The sequence below is a fragment of the Meleagris gallopavo genome, chromosome 23 (genome assembly GCF_000146605.3).
Source record: "Meleagris gallopavo isolate NT-WF06-2002-E0010 breed Aviagen turkey brand Nicholas breeding stock chromosome 23, Turkey_5.1, whole genome shotgun sequence".
NCBI classification, from domain to species: domain Eukaryota; kingdom Metazoa; phylum Chordata; class Aves; order Galliformes; family Phasianidae; genus Meleagris; species Meleagris gallopavo.
The window spans coordinates 3,104,562-3,120,619 of NC_015033.2; the positions used below are offsets into that span (position 1 = coordinate 3,104,562).

At 50.7% G+C, this 16,058-nt stretch overlaps 1 protein-coding gene across 2 annotated transcripts; it reads right to left on the reverse strand.

The window, feature by feature from the left end:
• Nucleotides 1-930: 930 nt before the first annotated feature.
• Nucleotides 931-13,292, reverse strand: VWA1 (von Willebrand factor A domain containing 1). 2 transcript variants are annotated; one of them, XM_010722806.3, is made up of 6 exons: nucleotides 12,685-13,292; nucleotides 7,814-8,377; nucleotides 5,296-5,574; nucleotides 4,512-4,784; nucleotides 3,767-4,036; nucleotides 931-3,168 (listed from the first exon to the last, which is right to left on the reverse strand). In XM_010722806.3, exons 1-6 carry the CDS (start codon nucleotides 12,755-12,757, stop codon nucleotides 3,134-3,136), a joined length of 1,494 nt encoding a protein of 497 aa, XP_010721108.1. In that variant the 5' UTR covers nucleotides 12,758-13,292; the 3' UTR covers nucleotides 931-3,133. The 2 variants fall into 2 exon arrangements, with proteins under 2 accessions (XP_010721108.1, XP_010721107.1); XM_010722805.3 differs by having other exon boundaries at nucleotides 931-3,174; nucleotides 12,685-13,291.
• Between the last annotated feature and the right edge of the window lie 2,766 nt (nucleotides 13,293-16,058).

The following is a 16,058-nucleotide window of genomic DNA, read 5'->3' on the forward strand; positions in this document are numbered from 1 at the left end:
GCCGGGCGCAGGCGCCAGGGTGACGTCACGCGCCGAACACCAGTCAGCATTAAGCCGGAAGGGCGAGAGGAGGGGAGGCCGAGACGGGCAGCGGGGAGGAACAAACTTTATTGAGATGCGTTCTGCCATAGCAACGGAAGTGTTGTTGCGTCGCTAAGGGAGCGGGCCCAAAATGGCGGCCGGGAGCGCAGCGGCGTGTAAACAGCACTGTGAAAGTTTCTGGAAAAAGATTAGACTCGATAAGGAAAATAGATCTAAAACCAGCCTCGAGATAATCGCAGAATCGTTAAGATTGGAAAAGATCACGTAGATCCACAGGTCCAACCCACAACACTGTGCCCACTGCCCGCACCCCTCAGTGCCCACCTCCACACTGTGCTCATCCAGGGATGGGGAGCCTCCCCACCCCCCGGGCAGCTGTGCCAATGCATCGCTGCTCTATCTGAGAAGATACGTTTCCTAATATCCAACTGACCCTCTGCTGGGGCAACCAAAGGCCGTTACCTAGAGTCTGCTTGGTACAGCCTTCTGGGTTTGTTGTGCCTTCTGGGTTTGCTGCTGGAGGCAGCCCTGCGTCCTCCAAGCACTGCTGCTGAGGAGCAGGAGGAGGAACTCGTGTGTTCGTGGCTGGTACAGAGGTATGCTTCACTTTGCAAAAGCTGTCCCTAATCTCACTGTAGTGTGGAAGAACTTGGAGTTAAAGGGGGGAAGAGGAAAAAGTGAGGCAATGAGCTTTGTTGAGGCTGATGTCTTTTTGGCTATATATTTGATTTTGGCAAGGTTGGCAGTATAAACCAGACTGTGAAGTCATGGGAAGAATGCTTATTTTTAACCACTTAAAATCAAGATGAATTTCAGCTTTTCAACCTGTGCTTCTCATTCCACTGAACCAATTTGTCCTTACTGCCCCCAAGAACAAAGGAGTCATTCAACAGCTCTTGTATTTTTAATTGACTGTCTTAAAAAGGGTGCATTACATCTGGGGGGGAGATCTTAATGCAGTAGTAAGCTATGCGGGGAGTTGTACTCAACAGTTTCTGTCCTACAGCAAGAATGAACAAGATACTTTATTGCATGAGAGATTCCAGAGGCTTTATCTTCCCCTCAGCACAGAGTCTCCATTAAGATTAATCAGTCACACATACACATTCCATAGGAGAACACAAATCATACGAAATCCTCTTACTGAGTTAATGAATGACTCACCTCCCTCCCATCCCATCCTCCTGTGTGAGGAGCCCAAGGCAAATGTCCCACAAACCCGCGCGTGTTGCATTCCATGCTCAGCACTCCAGGTCAGAGACAAAGTTCCTTTCAGCTCCAGAAGGAATTATTTGAAGGAGTCCATAAGCAGAGCTATGGAGGGTTTGTGGGATGGACTATCAGTGCATGGAGGCTCTCCAAGCATAGCTTTAAGAAAATGAATTTTTCATATGTAGAGCAAACAAGCAACATTTAAAATAGAGCAAGCATTAGTGAGACGAGGTGTTCCCACTGATGCTGGTTTCAGTTACCAGAGATGTAGTTGTGTTTCTTTATAGCCATAAGACCCAAATTTTGGAACTGGGCTTTTCGTGTGGTTTTGTCACTAGCTGCTAGAATTGTCTTATTTATTTTTCAGCTCCCCTTTCTGAAGACTAGCATAGTGACAGCCAATTCAAGCGTGGGGCCAGAGGGAAAGAACCAGATTTACTCATCTCCTGGAAAAAATAATGGTTCTTAAAATGAGCTAAAGCTTAGCACTGGGTAGGAGCCCCGGACAAGAAATCTTAAAATATTTTAAGCGTGCAAAGGATAGAGCCAGGAATGATAGTGCTAAAGTCTGATGTCTCCTAATTAGCCGTAGAACATGCTAATTAATCTCAATATATCTGCTGTAGGACGCATATCTGACTTGCTGCAACTGATTGCAGGTATGCCGCACTCATTTGGTGGTCACAATCCAGGCAGCACTGTGCTGTTGTGTTGTTTGAAGGTATGCATTTGAATGAGAGACCAAAATAACAGCTTTGTATGGCCATGCAGTCTGGCCTTTCTTGACTTGCTGCTGCTCCTTGGGCTCAGCTGAGGGCTGAGAATAGTGTAACCTGCTGGGGAAGCAAAGTTCCAAGTTTTCTGAGTTTTCTGCTCTCTCAGACTGCTATTAAATCCCAAAGCAAATGACTTGGGGGAGCTGAATCCTTCAGAGTCCATCTGGGATCTCTGTGTCACTGCAGCAGATGAATTTAACACCATTACCAGTGTTGATAAAACTCAGGAATTCAGCAGGCAGACATGAACAAACTTCTCATAGTGCACCCAGCGCCCTGGGCTGGCACTGCTTTCTTGTTCCATTCCTCAGAGTTCACCAACCAAGTTTGCCATAAATCACCCTTCCCCCCCAGGAAAACTAGATTATTCATTTACTGCATAGAAAGCAAAATGTCTTTTACAACGTGGCTCCATGTCCTGGCCGAAGATCAAATGGGTATAACCTCTTTTCTTCTTTTCAGAAGTCCTAGAGCCTTTGACCAGGTTTCCTCTGCATACTGTATGTTCTCTGTACTTGTTATTCTTTCTCTTACTGCTTTCACCTTCCATCCCTGAGATGGTATACTTTGGGGATGCCTACTTTGAAACGTGTATTAAATACACTGGATAAGTTGAAGGTAAGCTATTTGTCAGTGTCAGTGGCTGTTGACAGCTTGCAATTTTTCTCTGAGTGCAGTGCCCAGAACAAAAGGCTAGTGCAGTAAACAGCTGCATCCTGAACATGCTCACAGGCTGCAAAAATACAACTGTATCAACATTTAATAAATAGAGTACGGGAAATAAGCAAGCAATAGTGAGGATTCATCAGGTTGCCTTTTGTTTGTTGTTTGTCAGGCATGTTTATACAAGAGAGGGTACAGATTTGGCATCTAGCAGTGGGATTGTCAGCTCCGTCCAGCTGAACCCCATCTTCAAGCTTTGCGAGGACTTGACCGAGGATGGCCCTCAGGCTTTGCAACCAGGACAGCTCAACAGACAGTGCAGGCTGGGAGATGGTCTGTGAGCTTTCTGATTTCCTCTGTAAGTCCCTCCATTTCATCCAAACCTTTGTTCCAAGCAAGATCTCCTGCTCTGTGGGGGGATCAGTTCACGCTCACGTCTGTCATGCCCTCTGTCTGTGCTTGTACCCCGGGGCTTCTGTAGCTGGGAAGAACACAAAAAGCATGATGTCAGCTTTGTTTACCCGTTCTCCAAATCAGACTGAGTCATAGATCTGCTGACTCTGTGGTCATCATCGCCATCACTTTGGCCTCTTGGCGGGAAGAAGGCTGTTCTGCTCTGTCACACAGCTGCTTCTTATCTCTTATGTCAGCCTACTGAGAATCCCTTTGTGTTTTATTATAGTAAGTGGCTTCTGGGTAGTGCAAGGAGGAAAGCAGATGTCATTGCCTTCGTAGCTGTGTTCAGTAGTTAGCTTGTCTCTCTCTCGTTGAAAGCCAGCTTTCATGAGCCTCCTCCCCTCCTTTGTCATCCCAAATCACCACCAAAACCCCTGCATGCTTTTCCTCCTGCCTGTAACCATAATGCCACTAGGAGGAGTATTGCTCTTAAAAAAGAGAAGAAGAAAAAAAGGAGAAGAGCCAAGCTTAGGGTAATATCCTTGGAGTGGTGGTAGCTGTGATGAAGCTCTATTGACAAGCTGGCTGATGAGCACAGTATTTCAGCACAGCTCTGCTGGATCTCCAGCACCCATCTCCCCTTCAGGCCCAGGGACCTCCCTTGTGCCCCGACTCACCTGGCTGCATGTGCACCATGCGGCACAGCCCCTTGCCTGGCTGATCCTTGTACATGGACTTGACACACACTTTGTTTGTGGTGCCTGGGGCCATGTCTGTGAGGAGCACGCTGTGGATGTGTGGTGACACACTGATGAGTGATGAAGGGCCGGTTTGCCGCCGGCACCTGACTCGGTAACCAAGGACCTTCCCATCTGCAGCATCCCATGAAGCCTTCAGGGTGTTGGAGCCCAAGTCTTCAAAGCGAAGATGCCTCACTTTGGAGCCCTCTAAAGAAAGGAGAAGATCCTTGTAACTGTGGGCCTTTGTATGAAGCAGTTGTTGTGGCTTCAGTAGCAGCTCAGCCATATACAGCCCATAAGAGTGGTCATACAGTGTGCAGCCGATTTGCTTTCAGTCATAGAATTACAGAACCATTAAGGCTGGAAAAGACCTCTAAGATCTCCAAGCCCAACCCACCACTGACCATGTGTCTCAGTGTCTATGGTTTTCGAGTACCCCTGAGGACGGTGACTCCCCAGCATTTCTTAACATCCAATCTGCCCCTCCCGTGGTGCAACTTGAGGCCATTACCTTGAGCCCTAGGCTCTATGCATCTGCAACACCTAATAGCATATCACATGCTGCTCACCAGAAGCTGCAGTTCTCCTCCTCTCATCCAACCCTAGGAACCAGACTGAGTTATCAGGCCTTACCCAAAGGCAGATCTGTGCCCACACTGTTCCCTATCAGCTCAGTGCTCACCTTCCTGAGTGCATGCTTTGGCTGACAACGATTTCTCCTTTCCTGAACTGTAGATCGCAGTCACTGTCACCAGATAGGTGGTGTTGGGTGCCAGGTTCTCCACAACAGTGCTGTTGTGGGTGCCATCCACCTCCAGCAGCTGTGCTGAGTCCCCACGAAGTGGCCCATACAGGACCTGGTAGCTAGTCACACTGTCTGGTGTAGGAGCCCAGCTGACTTGGAAGCTGTGTGGCCTGGAGTCCGAGATGAGAATCTGAGCTGGACTGATTTCCTCTGAAAGAAGCATGAAAAGATGAAACTGAGCATGCAATTCATGGCATCAGGATGCTCTCAGAGGAGCACAATGGACCTGGCTTCCGGGAGGTGGAAGGTTTAGAAAGGCTGGCTGTGCTCAAGTGCTGCCTCAATCCCTCCCCTCACGAAGGGATGCCCCAGTGGTGTGCACCCCTGCCTGGAGGAGCACGTGATCTTCTCTAGCTGCACCTACAGCTCCTGCCTTCTCCCAGGGCTCTGCTTTCTGCCATATCCAATGATTTTAATGTTGGAAGGGCATCTTATGGCCCTGTACTAGGCAGTGCAGAACTTGTTTCTAGGAGATCTGCCTGCGGAGTGACAGCAAAAAGATGCCTTCTCCTTGCTCTGTTCTGGCTTGACTGCAACCGTCTGCCTCCCCCCCTCAGACCAGGCAGCATGCAGATCACAGACTGTCCTGTCTTCCTCTCTATCTGGGAGGCTCAGCAGAACTGGCAGAACTCTCCTTGCATCAGGGTTGTGCACACTTTACCTGCCAGGGTGGTAACCCTTATTGTCTGGGGAGGGAAGTAGTGGACGTTGGATTCAGGAACAAGTGCCACCTCATATGTAGTTTCTGGAGCAAGATTGCTCAGTGTGAGGCTGGTGTGAGCCCCAGACACCTGCGTTGTCCTCTTGGCTGCCAGGTCATCTGTTGGGGCATACTGGAGGGTGTAGTAACCGGTTTCTTGGGAGAGGAGTTGGGGCCATGTCAGACGGAAGCTGCTTGATGTGATATCCACCACACGGAGCCGATTTGCTTGGATAACATCTGAGAGAGAGGCAGGAGCAATAAATCAGTGATGGCAGTTGTACACAGGACATGGAACACCAGAAATGCAGGCCCTCTGGATGGGAGATGTGACCTCTGGGGACACTGGATGACAGCTGAAGTCACCAAGTCATTGAGCTGCTCAATAACAATTCAGTGAGCCAAAAGTTCAGGAGCACAAACCCAAATTCTCAAAGCCATGCACAAAATGAAAGGCACCTGGAAACTTTGCTTCTAATTAGTGGCATTTAGAAACAGAAAGAAGCTCTGCTATGCCTGCACCAAGCAAGGCAGTCTCATTTTTTTTTCTCTGAGCTGTTGCTTGGCTGTGGGGTGGGCAGGAGCACTGCTCCCTCCCAGCACCGTGGACATGGGACTCTGCAGCCTCCTGTGAGCCCCATGGCTGGAGCACAGAGGAGCCAGGAACAGAGGAAAGGTCCTGGTGCCAAAAACTCTGCCAAAAGCTCAGGAAACAGAAATGAATGAGCTTGGCTGCAGGGCATGGGGATGCTCCAAATAAATTGGGAAGATTGAAGTGATGGGATGCAGCACCCGAGAGATGAGCTACGGCACGCCCAAGCAGTTCTGCTGCCATATGACAACTGCCCTGACCATTGAAGGAGATAAATCCCAGAAAGTAGATGCTCATTGATTTCCTTCTCAGTTCCTCCATGCTGGCAGGGGAATCAATGTGTAAGCTCTGGCGCTGGACCAGGCAGTGCCCTCCTGGGAGCACTTGGACACAGCTCAGACACACTTGCCTCCTGCCTGCGGGTGACTCACACAGGATGAGGGTGGACACAGAAGCACCATTTCACAGCAGTGAGCTTGTTGGCATCCCGTGAATGCTGGCGAGGTCAAGATTAGATTTGCAGGAGTGCTGCTGCTTTTATGATGTGCACAAGAAATGCAGTCAGGCAGCAGATGAACCCCTTCTGCCCTGCATCCATAATCCATTCTGCAGGAGATGCAGTGGGGTCTTGGGAAAAAGCACCTCTGCTTCATGGCTTTATTTCCCTGCTTTGACATGGATGGGGCAATATTTCCAATTCTGGGAAGGGAAACATGCTTCTCCATCACCAGAATGGACATTCAAGGTTTGGGATCATTTTCCTGGTCATTTGCTCATGAAGAGTGCTAAGTGAGGGTGTCGGAGGAAAGGGAACCAAGGCAGTTCATTGCTTTGCAGCACTGTAAATTTTCCTTTCATTATGCTATTTTATACCATGTGGATTCAGGATGCACTAGAAGCTGAAACAGACACTTGAAAGGAAACATTTGGGGTCTGCATGGCACCTGTAAGAGCAGAAAGTCCCATACTCAGATAGGACAGAGAAGAGAACGTGGCCCCTGGGTGTGATTTGCTAAATGGCAGTGGCTGAAAATAGGAAGAAACTGCTACACAGAGAGGATTCTGCACTAAGGGGTTACTTGGCCACACCATAGCCAGCTCTGTCTGACTCACACAGCAGAAACCAAGTGGGGAATAAAAACAGGACTTCCAGCGGGGACAAAGCTTCCAGAAAATGTAAGGAAAGTCTGCAAAGTCCCAGTTGCTTGCTCAGCTTTCCAAACAGATCCAAAGGCTGAGGCAGAACCCCTGCTTTGTGATCACAGATGCTTACACTGCAGTGGCACAGAGGACATGCACTGTGAAGCTCAGCACGCAGCGTTCCTGGTGCTGGTTTCCCAGCACTCATCCCTTGTCCCACATTCTGGTTTTGGCTCTCCCCAGACTCTTTCCTAGGTGCTTTAAAACACTGGGCTGTTAGAAATCAGCTCTCTGCCTGTTCTTGCTGTCTGTGCAGTCACAGACGTGCCAGCAGCTGCCTTGCTGAGCCCAACAAACTGGGCTGGGAATTTCTTCCAAGGGCTGCACTGGCCAAGCTGCTCTGTAGATCTGGCAGATGCAGAACACGTTACAACAGGGGATTTATGGAACAAAAACATTCCTGTGCTGCAGTCTTAATTCTGAGAGCAACAACCATCATCGCTAATTGCTCGTGGTAAGAGAGCACTGACTGCCAGCTACTTGTAGGCAGGGGATGGGTGCCAGTACCCTGCCTGAGCCATAAAAGTGTGCAGGCAGAGCTTAGGGGCCAAAGCCTACTCAGGCACACAGCTTTCATATGTGCAGTGTTAACACGCTCCTGTGAATCAGGAGATCTGTTAGTTTTAGGGGATTTTCAAGCTTGTCCTGCTGCAAGCTCCCAGAGACCGCAGCCCAGCCCCAGCATACCTAGCATAGCATCTCGCAGCTCCTTGGTGATGATGGGGAGGTCATCCACGTCCACAAAGTGCAGGTGCTTCTCCGGAGGCTGGCTGGCAGCAGCAGACAGCTCCAGGTAATTCCCCCGCCCGGTGCTGACAATGAAGACTGTCACTCCCATGTCCTTCAGGAGCTGCATGGGCTCAGAGATGTCATCACTGGAAAACCCATCCGTTACCCAAACCAGAACCTTGGGCACATCTGGCCGGGCACCGGCGTCATTGCTGAAGAGCTTCTCCTTGGCAAAGGAGAGCGCTTTGCCTGTGTTGGTGTCACCCATGAGCTGTCGGGTGTTCCGGATGGCTTGCTGCACCGTCCCACGGGACAGGTACCGGTCAAAGGGGAACTCCATGGTGGGGGTCGTGCTGATGTGGATGATGCTGGTCTGGACATCGTTGGGGCCAAAGGTGAAAGGCTGCATGAGGTCCCACATGAATTCCTTGACCTTGGAGAATTCATAGTAGGAGACGCTGCCAGAGCTGTCCAGTAAGAGGAGGATGTCTCCCTCTGAATTGGAAATGGAGGGCTGAGGACCTAACAGGGGAAGAGAGAAGGATGGTTAGAGAAATGGTGTAGAAATTGGGAAGACTTGGTTATCTTGGGCCAGATCTCAGAATGCGGTGAGAAGTTTGCTGGGGAGAGACTTCAGGAGGCACCCTTCTTATTGCTGTTACTTACAGAGATAGGGCTCCTGGGCTTTGTACTCAGCCCTGCTAGCTGCTTCCTGGGAGCTTCTCATGCCATCACCCTCTGTTCGATGGCTTTGTTTGGACCTGTCTGATCACAGCTGGGCTTTGCTGAATCCTCTGAGATGCACAGAAGTTAGGGTATGCCCGAGGCTGTTCACTACCAACATACACAACAACAACAACAAAAAAACTACTGGGAATAAAAACTGGATCCTAAACCCTCTGAGATCCAAAAACCTGCATTGGGTTGGATTCTCCAGGAGCAGGGAATGGCATTCCCCCTGCCTACAAATGAAATTGTTTTACAGTCCTATTTCAAGTTCAGGATCAGGAGTCAGAGTAGCTCCAAAAGCAAACCCACGTGCCCTGGGTCCATCTCTTGTTGCTGCTGAGGAAATGCCTTGGAGCTGTTTCAGTTTGCACTGACACCTCCTGTTAGTCAGCACCAGGCTGCTCCTGGGCACTTTCTTCTCTCAGATGAAGGAGGACATGTTCCTGGTGCTGGGAACATGGATTTGGAATCTTTTTAGCCACGATTCTGCTTTCTGGCAGCTTTTGAGATGTAAAAAGGAAGAAAAAACCACAGAGCAGCGGTTGGTGCCAGCCTGCTTGGGCTGCTTCATCAGGGAAGGAATGGGGAACGCAGGGTTGCCAAGCGATGCAGGACCTGGGGCACTGATGGGCTCAGTGCAGCACACAATGGCTGAGTGCTTGAGCCGCGTGTGGGAGACAAAACCACAAGGCAGCAGACAGCTGAATGGAAAGGCCCTGCAAAATTAATGGCTTGGAGGAGATGGCTCCTGCAAAGAGCTCTGCGCCTGCAGAAGGCACGCCAAGGCAGGCCCTGAGGCAAATGGGAGGAGCAGGGTCACAGAGCCCCTCCTGGGGACTGCTCCCAGATGAAGACACAAATGGCAAACTCAGGGCAGGAGATGAGTCAGGGGGTGCAAGGCAAGGTGTGTGTGTCCTGAGAGTGGCACTTGGCACGGATCAGATGTGCAATGGTAACTTGAATGCTGGCTCTGTCCCATGGTAGGAACATCGATGTCCACGTGTGAAAAACACACTGCAGTGAGCTTCTGTGCTGCTACAGAGAGCGGAGCCACCCAGGGCCAGGCCCTTCACCTCCCTGCTGCATTACGTGCTGGCTAAGAGCATACAGCCATACCAAACCCATGACAAAACAACTAGAGAAATGGAGAACGATGTTGCTCAGAGATGACTAAGCCAGAGATGCCAGGAGGAGGCAGGAGCAGCTCACGTCCAGCTCTGCGTGACCCAGCACGACTCAACCCTGTGCAGAAACACACACCCAGCAGCCTGGCACTCAGAGCTGAGCAGAAAACACAAGCACAGCCTGGCCAGCTTTCTGCTTGCCCACGGCGACGTGCAGCTCCATCAGCACATCACACAGCACAGCCAAACCCATCACCTCCAGGTCCCTCGAGCTGCTGCTTCATCAAGGCATGCAACACCGGTTCTGCTGTGAGCTCCTGGCTGCGTGGAGCTGCAGCTTCTTGCTCTCCCCTCCACTGGAAGGGCAGAAAGCCACTGACTTGGCTGCCAAGCTGTAGTGAGGATTCTTGGCAACACAGTGACCTCTTCCCAGCAAAAAATCATCTATTTTTAATTTCTCCCCTCTGTTCCCCATTATTTTGAGTGGCGGTGTTTGTTTCCTGAGTGTTGCAACAAGCAGCTGTGAAAGCTTCTGGTGCTGGCAAAGGACATTGCTCCCCCGTGGCAAACGAGGTCATGCATGGAGGATCTTGGAGGTGCATCCCTGGGGAGCAGACAGCAAACTCCTGTCCTGCCAAAATGAGTTCCCCAGGGAAACAGGGTGGCAAGCCGCATGGACACCTGCTAAGGGAGAAGGATGCTGATGGAGAACCAAGAGCCAAACCCTTGTAATGGTGCTGGAGTGTGCCCTGCAGCTGTGGGCACAGCGAGGCGGGCGGAACGTCAGCATCCTGCGGACATGGGTTTCACCCATCACTGCTGGGAATAGCTGCGTGGGTTAGGAAGCACTGCAGGAAGGGCTGCAGTTTGACACCACCACGTCCTGCCTGGGGGGCAGAACGAACAGCCCAGCAGCCAATGGTCACCAACAGCAAGTTGTGCTGGTGGGCAGTTTGGTATTTCAGAGCTATCTGAAGGGGTTGTGATCCGTCATAATTCAGTTCCACCACTCAGCCCTGTGTGAGATGGAAATAAAGTCCTCTCTGTGAGACTTTTCTGCTAGAGAGGATTCACAAAAACATCCTCACTGCAGTGATGCTGATAGTCGCTGGGCACACCACCATCCTTCCCTTCAGGTTTTCTGTTTCTTCATCTTTCTTGCTGTTCTTTGTCCTCCATCCAACACAAACATCTCCCCCGTGTCAGAGGTGGGGCTTTGGGGATTTGTTACCAGCAAATCCCTGCCTTACGCAAGCAGCTGCTGTTTTCAAATTGTTTTCTCTCTTTACAGCAAGAAAGGATCGGCTGCTTGGCCAGATGCCAAGCAGAGATTTCTCACTTTTGTGGTGTTCTTGGAGAAGGGACGTCCCCAAAATCTCCTGCGCCATCAGCCCTGAGCACAGCCGGAGCCCAGGGAACAAGTGTTGGCAGCATCCTGTTGTCACCCTCGGGCTGGTACTTGTCGATAGGCATGGATCAGTCGTGCAAAGAAGGGTTTAGAAGGGATCAGTTGAAAGCAAAATGTCACTATGGAGTCCCAGCACTGCTTATTTACACACTTCGCTTTTCCAAGAGGAAAACAGCCAGGCGTGTGCGTCCTGCTCTGAGATGCTGACAGGAGACATCCGCTCCAAGAGCTCCCCTCAGCTGGGACCTGAACACGTGCCATGTGCCTCATTTACGTGGGACTCAGTGCTCCTAGAGCAAAAAGGGTTCCACAGCCAGAAAAGATTGTGTCCTGTCTCAGTTAACTATGCCTTAAATTCTGCATTTGTCTTCTCTTGTGCTGTTTGGCCACGCAAGGAAAATTTTTCTGCTGGAAGTGGAGCTGAGTGTGGAGGGTGAGCAGCATTGTCTGCACCTTTCCTGGGGCTCTCCATTCAGCCCCGCTGGCTGCCCAGCAGCTCCCCATCTTTGTCCCCTGAAGTCAATGAAGCTGCCTCCACTCACATCCAGGCAAGACCCCAAGAAGCAGAGTTATGACCATCCATCCTCATGGCTCAATCACTTCCCTTTATTGCATGGTGATGGCACACCACAATGGCTCCAGACAGGAGCCCTGCCAGGCTGGCTGTTTGCTCAAGGTTGCTTTTGGGAGTGGCCGGAGGTGCCCACATAAAAGCTGCCGGGAAGCAGGCATGCTGCCCACCAGCAGGTTCTCTTCTAGTTTGCAGTTTGCAAGTCTAAAGTAAGCTGTCAGCAGTGCAACAGCATAACTGCCTCTGGGGCATGGCATGGGCAGGGACAGCCGCGCAATTCCTGAGCCAGCCTGCATCTCCAGACCCTGCTCCACAGCTTGGGTCACTGGTGGGCAAAATCCATTCCCTGTAATGGGATCTGAGCAGCAATCACTGCCTGCTAGGAGCAGAATTATCCTGTCCAGGCACAACAGAACTTCATGTCCTCTTTCACACTTCTCAGGTTCAAACTCCAGGGAAAACCAGCTGCAGCCAGCAGCAGTCCCAGAGTTGTTCCTTCTTCTATTGAGCACCAGGATCCCCCCAGTAACCATACCAGCAGTCCCTGCCCAGCTAACCAGAGACTCATCCCCTCCGTGTCCCCCTTCCCGCTGTCGGCTCCGTGACACCACACTGCAGGCATTCTCCCTGAGCAGCAGCCAAGAGAAAGCATTGTAAGGAGAAAATGTCAGGACTGAATTACAGAGGTTAGGCAGAGGACAACAGGACAGGTACAGTATCAATCACTGCTTTCACTCCTCTTAACCAGGGTGCCCAGTACACGGGCAGCAGTGAGTAGTCAGGACTCTCCCTCTTACTGCACTAAACTCTGCCAGTTTCTTTTCCAAGGGAGATAAGTTTTCTTTCTAATACAGCAATTTTAGAAACATTTTCCTTCATTTTGCCCTTATGCCAGCAGAGTAACACCCCAGGGGAACGGCAGAGCTATGGCAGCAGTGTGACTTCAGCTCAGCTCCTGTCCCAGCACGGTGGGGACCCCGCAGCACTCACGACTCACCTTGGCCAGGTGCCTCCTGCCCCGCAGCGAGCTGCAGCCACACACCGAGCACAAGAGCTGCCTCGGCCAGCATAGCAAAGTCCAGTCCTGGGCAAACTACCTTAAATCCAAAAGCTCGGCTCTGTGAAGGCAGACGAAAGGCTCAGCATCAGTCATATTATGTGCAGGGATCCAGCAGAGCCCAGGGCAGCTTGTGTGCTGCTCATGCCTTGAGATCCGACAGTTCTTTCTTTCGCTGCGCAGTGGTATACAATCTCTGAGTGCTGGAGGCAATTTTCCTTCCTCTCCACGTCCTCCTTGGCTGGGGATGGGGTGCTCTGCCCTCCCGAGCTCTGCTTGCTGCTGGGGTTTGCTCGCAGGCAGCGGGCGTGCAGCTGGGCTGGGGTGAAAAATCTGTCCCGATAGATGAAATGCCGGCCCTGCGAGACACTGGCAGCAGTCCAGCTGTGAGGGAAAAAAAAAGAGAGAGAGAGAAGCTCAGTGAAATCCAAAGCTCTCTCTGCTCTGGAATGAACTAGAAGAAGGGAAAACACGTATAGAGAGGAAAGAAAAAGTAGATGGGCCGGGGAGCGCGCCCTGCTCTGGGAATATTAGCTAATCCTTTGGGAGGAGGCTGTGGAGCACTCCTAAGGTCCTAGCGCTGCCTGCACAGCCCCAGCCCTGCCCCACGCGGGGCTGCCCCTGCACAGCCCCCTGCCCGCCTCCCTCTGGCCTCAGCTTCAGGCTGCGAGTCAAAGGGGGCTAAAGATAAGCCCATGACAAACGTCTTGCTGGATGCAGGGGCTGAAGAGCTTGGCTGAGGGCATGTGCCAAACAAAACTCCACCAGGTTTTCTCCTCATGGTACACGGCCTCTCTATATTCCCCCTAGTTGGAGGAGTTTCTTGCCAATCAACAAAATCCCTGAGCAAACCCCACTTCCCTCCTCACTTCTGCCATGCCACCCATGTCTCCGCCTTTGGCTTCTGCTCAGCAGGTGGAGGTGACAATATTCCCCTTCTCTTTTGTCCCCACTTTCTGTTCATCTTGGTTATGTAGATCTGTTTGGGAGCAGGGAGTCTGTGGTTTAACACGAGATCCTCATCTCAGCTGTAGCCCTCGGGGGTTACTGCTGCATGGAGCCCTGAGCTGCTCCTCTCAAATTATTACCACCCTACATGGGATAGCAGTTTTCAAGGAAATAAAGCAAAATACAACGTTCAGCTAAGCCATACAGCCATCAGTGGAAAAAACATATTGCATATGCTGCTTCTGGACAGATCCAAGACATTACAAGCAGAGAAAAGCTGGAAAATTACACTCAATTATGAAGAGACTCATCATTGTCATCTCCTCTGATGGGGGGAGCGATCAACCAGATAGGATGAAGAGTAGCAGAGGAGGAAAGTTTAGAAGCCGGCGGGATTTCTGAAACCGGTGAGCCATATTTCCCCCAATTTGATTTTGTCTCTCCTGGGAACTATAAAGAAACGAACAGGAATTATGAGCCAAGGAGCTTGCAGGCTGGAAAAAATCATATCCAAACTCATCAAGCAAATGGAAAGTCAGGACAGGCCCAAGAAATCAGATCCAACTGGGAAGCCCCGGAGCCAGCCAGCTAGTTAAACGTCATGGGCACTTGTTTGTGCTTCTCCTCCCAGCCCCACCTCAATCAGACGGGCTGGGTTTGGTACCCAGCTGCACCACGAAGGAACGTTGTAGTATCAGGTTGTATGATACCCCATACCCGTGTGTCGTGAACTTAGGGGAATGACTCAGCCTCACCCACTGATTCATGCGGGCTAGAAAAAGCTTCATCCCAGGGACACAGAAAAATTTGATACCCCTACTCTCATCCTCCACCATGTGACCTGTGAGTTGGAAGGGACTTTAAAACCCATTCCTTTCCCCCTGCTGTGGGCAGGGTTGCCACCCCTTGGAATAGGCAGCACAGGGCCCATCCAGCATGGCCTCAGGCACCTCCGTGGATGGGGCACACACACTGCTCTGGGCATCCATCTGGGGTGCAGTGTTCTAGCTGGGGCTTCACAAGGGCATGTAAGTGCACTTGTCCTGGTTGTCCACGCCATTTTGGAGGGCATAACTTCCTTCATTAAAAATAAATATCAGCCCAGCAGCTTCTCTGCTAGAGCACCTGTAACTCCTTGTGGTTAGCAGGGACAGGTGCTGCAGAGGTGCAGGTGCTCCAGCACAAGAGCTGCCTGGTTGTGGCCTCTATTGAGGATGAGCCTTTCAGGGAAGATTGCACAAAGCAAGTCATACCAAGAGCAGTGCTCCCAAAATGCCTCAGCTTCTTCAGCTGTCTGCTCTGGATCCTACCATCACCAAGGCTCACGGAACCTCTGGGCACCTTGTGCTATCAGCTGTCTCTCTAATTCTCAAATCCACATAGATCCATTATGCTGATCCACATTCAGCTTGATTGCTGATGCTCATGGGTGAACACTCAGAACCCCTCGACTGGAGTTGGTGGGAATGTGGAGATGATTTCCTTGCATTACTCACTTCCCAAGAACACTTCCCATAGAAGAGTTGCTCATAATTTCCTTTTTTGTTTGTCATTTTTTCAATGTCAATGCCATTCAGTCTCACACCCTGCAGCCTGGAGAGATTTCAACCTTTATTTCCTTAGAAGTCCTGCTAGGGTAGGAGGAAGCAGGAAAAAGCAGCCTGGAAAATCATTAGATCTCACACAATTTAACTTTATTTTTAAACTTTACTGTAAAGGACAGGTCTTGTTTCCAGTAAGACTGGTGCTTGCGCATGCTGATGCACGCTGTGTTCTGGAGCCAGCAGCATCACCCTACTTTGATCCCACACAACTGTGGCCAGAATGGGGCTGCAGGGCTCAGCTTATGGTCTCCATCTGTCATAACTCAATCAAAACTTACCGAGGGCAATTGTGATCACCTTCCTACCATGCCCAAGTGATAATCCAGCTCAGGAGCAGTTAAAACTTGTAAAAAAAAAAAAAAGAAGGAGAAAAGTACCACCAACAACCAATCCCTACATTTTGATTGTCCACTCTTCCTTGTTTCACGGGTTGATCCCAAATCACAGGGTCTGATTTGCACACACAGTGTATGGCAGAGCTCTGCCCGTGGGGAGTTTGGTGGTGGCTGCAGCTGCTGGGATAGATGCAATATCCTCTGAGGCAAATCACAGCTGGAACAAACAGGCGGTTTGGAACACAGCCTTTCTTCAGCTCTACATAAAAGCTTTTGTTTGGAGGGAGCTATCTATATATGGGAATTTGGAAATTCCCCATTTGGAAAGGAAGTGAAGCAGCCCTGTAAGCAATGGGAGAAGGATGGGCAGGAGCTTCCCTGGAGCTGCAGGTGAGCAGCAGCCAGGCTGGGCAGTGGGGGCTCAGGC

Excerpts from the sequence above, each read along its gene's own strand:
- VWA1 (XM_010722805.3), bottom strand. The coding sequence starts at position 12,757 with ATGCTGGCCGAGGCAGCTCTTGTGCTCGGTGTGTGGCTGCAGCTCGCT. Across the intron at positions 5,575-7,813 it reads GCTGCGAGATGCTATGCTAG|ATGTTATCCAAGCAAATCGG; the intron begins GTATGCTGGGGC and ends CCTCTCTCTCAG. Across the intron at positions 3,175-3,766 it reads CATGGTGCACATGCAGCCAG|CTACAGAAGCCCCGGGGTAC; the intron begins GTGAGTCGGGGC and ends TGTTCTTCCCAG.